The sequence below is a fragment of the Vulpes lagopus genome, chromosome 15, assembly GCF_018345385.1.
Source record: "Vulpes lagopus strain Blue_001 chromosome 15, ASM1834538v1, whole genome shotgun sequence".
NCBI classification, from domain to species: Eukaryota; Metazoa; Chordata; class Mammalia; order Carnivora; family Canidae; genus Vulpes; species Vulpes lagopus.
In genome coordinates, this window is record NC_054838.1 from 43,459,982 (window position 1) to 43,466,714 (window position 6,733).

At 42.0% G+C, this 6,733-nt stretch overlaps 1 protein-coding gene across 1 annotated transcript in view; it reads left to right on the plus strand.

Annotated features, from left to right (window-relative positions):
• PIWIL4 (piwi like RNA-mediated gene silencing 4) overlaps positions 1-6,500 on the plus strand; it is a 46,635-nt gene extending 40,135 nt beyond the window's left edge. Inside the window, exons 16-20 of the mRNA XM_041730360.1 lie at positions 1,364-1,434; positions 2,994-3,147; positions 4,732-4,857; positions 4,969-5,116; positions 5,974-6,500. Coding sequence (XP_041586294.1) covers positions 1,364-1,434; positions 2,994-3,147; positions 4,732-4,857; positions 4,969-5,116; positions 5,974-6,090 — 616 coding nt within the window. The 3' untranslated portion in view covers positions 6,091-6,500. The remainder of the gene's footprint in view (positions 1-1,363; positions 1,435-2,993; positions 3,148-4,731; positions 4,858-4,968; positions 5,117-5,973) is intronic.
• The last annotated feature ends 233 nt before the right edge of the window (positions 6,501-6,733 follow it).

Sequence of the window (6,733 nt, forward strand, 5' to 3'; positions counted from 1 at the left end):
AGCTTCATCCATGTTGTGCGAGATCCCATTAAATGTGTCACTCCGTTAATCAGGCAGATAAAGGACTTTCAGTTCGTTCACCACACTCCTAATTGTGTCATTACTGGCATATATAATAATGAATATTGGTGTGTACTGACCATTAAGTTATGACTTTCTCTCTCCAAGTGCTCTTACTGAATTAATGACTTCAGCAAGAGAACTTCTGAAATTTAAATAAGTTAATCATGTTCAGATCTCAAGTCCAAAAGGCTCATCGATAGGAGTCGAAGTTGATGCTTGAGAAATTTTTTAATGTTTTGAATAATAGATCTGCTAAGCTAATAAATTCCTTTATAATAACATAGTGGCTTCTATTTATTATTGTTTATTTTGTGCCAAGTACAGTGCTAATAAGTACTTTACATATTTTATCTAATTTAATTTTTACAACCTTATGAGGTAGTAACTACTTCACCACCTTGCATATTTCCTTGGTACAGACGAGGAAACCGACGTTTAGGTTCACATAGCAAAGTCACATGGCTGGTGAGTATACCAGCCAGGATTTGAACCCAACTATGTCTGATGTAGTGGTAGGCTTTAGTTTCCCTTACCAATAAATTGCTTTTGGGGAGGGAAGGCTTTTAATATAATTGTGCTCATATAGCATATACAAAATAATGAGCATTAAGTTTTACTCAAAATGTCTATTTCATTTTATTTTGATTGAGGTATAATAACGTACAACATTATATTGGTTTCATTGTTCAACATAATGATTCAGTATTTGTACATATTGCAAAATGGTCACCGCAGTAAGCCTAGTTAATATCATCACATACAAAGTTATAAAATCCATTTTTCTTGTGATGAGGACTTTCAAGATCTACTCTGTTAGCACCTCTCAAATATACAATACAACATTATTAACTATACTCACCATGGTATTCATTACATCCCCAGGACTTATTTTGTATCAGGAAGTTTTTATTCTTTTATCTCCTTCACCTTGCACCCCCATTCCCACCCCCTGCCTCTGGTGACCACAAGTCTGCTCTCTGTTTCTATGAGATTTTTTTTCTTAATTTCACATTTAAGTGAGATCATACAATACTTGTTTTTCTGACTTATTTCACTTGGCATAATGTCCTCAAGGTCCATTCATGTCATCACAAATGGCAAGATTTTATTCGTTTGTATGGCTAAATAGTATTCCAGATGTGTGTGCACACACTCGCCAGTGCTTATCACAGCGTCTTTATCCATTCTCCCATCGATGGACACTTAGGTTGTTTTCTGTTTCTTCATTTAATCCTAATGCATGTTTATAGTAGACATTGTGAATTTGAACTTTAATTTTGTTTTTTTTTTCTCACTTTAGGTGGTTTTCTCGCTGTATTCTTCAGAGAACAACGACTGACGTTGCAGACTGCTTAAAAGTTTTCATGACTGGTACTAAAAGTGTAGCAGTGGGGCGAGGGGGTGGGCTCCAAGCACTGTTCTTTCAGTGCATGTGCCTGTAGTAGACAAGGTGGTGGAAGCAGACTCCCTAAATCTGCTTGAGTCAACTGTCACCTGGTTGGAGGTTCCCAATGCTGTGCCCTGACCCATGCTCCTAGATGCTGTAGAATTTACATTTGTCATCTCTGTGTGATAAACAGATAGCCAAGAGGAGGGGGCTTTGTAGCTTTTGATGACTCTGGCAAGCAGTGCAAAGGCCAAAGGAATCTACCCCAGAGAAAGAAGGATTGTGACAGAGTTGGGGTGAGGTCTAGAATAGGAAGGAGGCCTTTGGGGAGGGGAGAGGAATGCTGGTAGGTGAAGTGTGGCATAGCGGGAGGAGATGGAGAAGGAGGTAGAGGAGGAAGGGTGCCTTCTTCATAGTGGGTTGCAGTGGCAACAGTGTCTGGGGCTCCCATCTCCTCCCCAGCCCTGGTCAGGATCTGGCCTTGCCACTCCCTAGCAGTGTGGTTTATACAATTCACTTCTTCTGATCCAAATTTTTCCCATCTATAAACTTTGAGTAAGAGGATAAATATTATTTCCTTAAAAAAGTAAATTTGGTGATATATGTGTTGATTATGGCCTTATGTATATGATCATCCTTCTATTAAACTAAAATGAATTTCCTGGACGATAAACTCTCCTAAAAATTGCCCAATATGTACCTGAAAATAATTATTTTGTATATATAACTTTGCCCTCACTTCAAAGCTGGGTCCTTATTTTAAGTAATTATGAAAAGTTTCTGTTGAGTAGGAGTTACTGTCTGGTCTCTGCTCTTAAGGCAATTTCTAGTTGTAGTGGGTGGACATGTTTTCAAAGTTCATATTGTCAGTGCAACTTAGAATCTAATTGGGTGAGTTCATGGTAAGAGATGCTTTCAGAAGAGCAGCCACGTCCTTTCCTTATGTTTTCATATTTATGCTCATTAGAGAAGAAAATGACATGAAATTATCCAGTCTTTATCTATTGATAGCATTTAAAGGCTTGAAAAAACTAAATTAGTATTAATTTGGCTTGGGGACTTTATTTCTATCGCATGACTTAATTTTTTGCTTAAATATTAAAGTTTTACTAAAAAATATATGCTAAGTTTAAGAATATGTTATGCCATAGAAATCATTATGATTCCTCAAATAGCAGAGATGTGGAATGTTCCCTGAAGCTTTTTTTTTTTTTTTAAGATTTTATTTATTTATTCATGAGAGGCACAGAGAGAGAGAGGCAGAGACACAGGCCCAGGGAGAAGCAGGCTCCATGCAGGGAGCCCGATGTGGGACTCGATCCCAGGACTCTAGGATCACGGCCTAGGCTGAAGGCAGGTACTCAACCGCTAAGCCACCCAGGGATCCCCAAAGTTTTCTATTTTTATATTATTGCAGTTATAACTCCAATTAGAAATTACCCTCTTTTGCAGTGATCTGTAAAAAATTGATTTAAAACATTGAACACTAATGGGGATAGCATTGGAGAAGTCATTCTTTTCTTACCAACAATAAATTCTGCAGGAGCACTCAACAAATGGTACAAGCACAACCATGGTTTGCCAGCACGGATAGTTGTGTACCGGGATGGGGTAGGGGACGGTCAGCTAAAAACACTGATTGAATATGAAGTTCCACAGCTGCTGAGCAGTGTGACAGAAGCAAGTTCAAATACCAGGTACTAAATTAGTGTTCTTCCCCCACACTTGCAATTATAGCACATTGATTATAATTATTAAAATTAATATATGCCAGCATCTTTTTTTTTGTCATGCAGTTAAGTTGGGCTCTGTGTCTGCATCATGTGAGTGCAGCCAGATGGATAGAGTGCCCCTAGATTGGAGGGTAGGGGCGGGGCGAGCTAGGAGAGGGCACCTGGAGGAAGGCAGGTGTCCTCCAGAGCAGCTGGCTGGGAGATTCAGCTGCTGGCGGTGAAGATGCTTCATACATATTAATATGCCCTGGGTCTAAATAAACTGTGGTTTCAAATTCAAGACCCAAATCACCGCCCAGGGATAAGGCCAAGGTCAGAGGGAGGCGCTGAAAGGAGTGGGTGGAGGGCAGGGCCGGCTGTGCTGCAGATGGAAGTCAGACCACCCTAAACACCTTGCTCCATTGCCGCGCTTCTAGATTCAGTGGTGTAGTACATGTTCTCCAGTGAGTATGTCATGTGGCAGGTCTGAGAAAAATATGAGAACTGACAGAGGAAGCGGATAATCTCAAATTGGCTTCTTAAAATATTCAGAGGGCGTCTCACTCCAAGCAGAGCACCTCATTCGTCTGTGGGGTGACACCACCATCACCACCAGCAACCAAAGTCACAGCCATGAGCCACAGAGGAGCTGAATTCTGACCTCCCCAGGGACTGGCAATGAGGAGGGAGCCCATAATGGCTTGGGGGCAGCATAGCCTGCAGCTGCATCCAGACCCTCTTGGCCAAACGCTCTCCCTCCCTGCTGACCTCCAGTAACTGTGTCTGTTCAGAATCACAAGTATGCGATTTGGGGCTAGCAGGAGCATGTTTTGCTAAACATGATGGTTTAAAGACATGCTGACGGTGCTAAAGACATCTCTTGCAGTACATCAACTTTTAAAAGTTTCAGTATTGAAAACAAGAATACATTTTTTAAATAAAACGTTCAAAGTGAAATTCCACCATATCTTTGCATCCCAGAGGTTCCTTTGGGAATGATGGCCAGTGTTTGGAATTGGCCTTGGCTTTAGCAAATCCTGACCTTAATCCGTAGTCATTCAATATTTGGCTCAAGTGTACATTTGTCCACCCATCCATCCTCCTGGGTGTGTGTCTTGCAGGATTCAGAAGTGATGATTTGAGGAGTAAGAGGGACTGGTGGGTCTCTGCTATTCAGAAATTGAGAAGAAGGGTGAAATGAAATGGGACTGTTGCTAACAAAAAGAGGAAAGCTTGTCTCCGTGGAAAATGTTCCTTTAGCGGCGCTCATTGAAGCTCACTGCCCTCCTAACTGTTCCCTCCTGTCCCCTTCATATGATACAAACCAGCCTAGGGACTGGACATACTGCACTTTTGTGACACGTGAGGACAGTCTCTAGTTTTGAAAACTGTATCTCAGAGGGGAGTTGAGGTTGGAGGTAATTTTGACTTTCTTCATTTTTGCAGTGTTTGTTTAATGAATGGATTTGTTTATCTAGAAATTACAAAAAAAAAAAAAAAAGATGAATAGAAAGCTGCAAGCTTGGTTTTGTTTCTCTGCATCTTACTTTTTGCCTTTCCGGTTCCAAGCCCCAAACTGTCAGTGATTGTGGTCCGGAAGAAGTGCACGCCACGATTCTTCACAGAAACCGACCGATCCGTGCAGAACCCGCCCCTGGGCACCGTGGTGGACTCGGAAGCAACTCGTCCTGAGTGGCAAGTGCTGTTCCAAAGCCAGTTTCTAACGAAACGGTTGCTCTGTGATCTTCAAGTTAGGGCTCATTCCATTTGCCTTCTTGCCCACATTCATTCTGCTTTTCTGCTCAGGTACGATTTCTACTTGATCAGTCGGGCTGCCTGCCGGGGAACCGTCAGTCCCACCCACTATAATGTCATCTACGATGACAATGGCTTGAAGCCCGATCACATGCAGAGACTTACGTTCAAACTGTGCCATCTGTACTACAACTGGCCGGTGAGTGACCACTGGGGACACTCAGGGGTCCCCCCCACCCGGGGACTGCCACTCCATTCACTTTTGTATCCCTACACCCAGCATGATGCCTGACTTCACAAAGGAGGAATGAATGAATGCCATAGCAACAAAGTAGCAATGACTCTTAACATTATGATTATTACTAATTTATAACATTAATATTTATAGTGTCTAGAGGACTTTATTCTGTGCATTATCTTATGCAAATCAGGGTATTGTTATTTCCAAGTTACAGTTGAGGAGGTTGCCGCCAACTCAGACACTGTGTCTGGTGGGGATGTAACCAGACATGTCTGTCCTGTGTTCCTGTGCACAAAGCCAAGGGCTGCTCTCAAGGTCCAAGGCCAAGGTTTGCCCTGAGCCCCTTGGAGCCCCGAGTCACAGGAAACTTAGATCAAGGCCAAGTGTGAAGGCTCCCAGCTCCACAAAGCCAGAGGGCCCTCCACCCTGGCTTGCTCCATGAGTCTGTGCTCCCCATGAGTGCTGTTGCCCTTTGTTGTGTGAGTTTAGTTATTGTTTACTTACAAATGCATTCTACAGTGTATGGAATTAGCAGAGGATAAAGGAACATAAATTGCTTTGAAGAACAAGTTAACCTCCTTTTTTTTTTTTTTTAAGATTTTGTTTATTTAATCATGCATGACACAGAGAGAGAGAGAGAAGCAGAGACATAGGCAGAAGGAGAAGCAGGCTCCCCGGAGGGAGCCTGATGTGGGAACTCAGTGCCAGGACCCCAGGATTACACCCTGAGCCTAAGGCACACGCTAAACCACTAGTGCCACGCAAGTGTCCCACAAGTTGATCTCTTAACTGCTATCAATATTTTTTCTCCACAGGGCCTAATCAGTATCCCAGCCCCCTGTCAGTATGCCCACAAGCTGACCTTTCTGGTGGCCCAGAGCATTCACAAAGAACCAAGTTTGGAATTATCCAACTCTCTCTTCTACCTGTGATGGTGTGAACCATGGGCATCCCTAGATGAGCAGTCTGAGGAGTAGCTGGTATATTTTGTCCAAACCTGCCAGAGGTGTGCAAGTCTGTGATTGGGGAAAGGAGATGGAGCTTAGTTTTAACTTTTGGAAAAACACCCACCACAATTTCATCTGAAATGGTTCAAAAGAAATGTATATTGTTATATTTTAAAGAGTTCCATGCTGGGAGTAAATTCTCATGCTGATAAATGGAATCAAAAGGTACCATCATCTGTAAGTAATTCCACAAAGCTGAATATCCTCTAAGAAAATAAGTGTCTGCATAATGTTTTTGATGTAGGGAAATAGGGTCTCATTCCCACCCAAAATTTTGCAGAGTTTTGTTAAATAATGTCATAGAAAGTTTTGTAGAGTGGTTTAAATAGTTATTAGAAAATAAAGAAAATTCAGAGCATCACATATTGTGTTTAGCGTTATTTGAATTTCGGTCGAAGTTACATGCAAACCTCCTGCTTGGTTTTTAGCAAAGACTTCCCTGCTGCCCACACCACCACCACTCTGAGTGATATTTCTAAGTCAGAACATACCACTTGCTCTCTTGTTGGTACTTTATTTCACTTCAAAGCAAGTGCTCTCATTAATGACCTTGCTTCCCACTGCATTG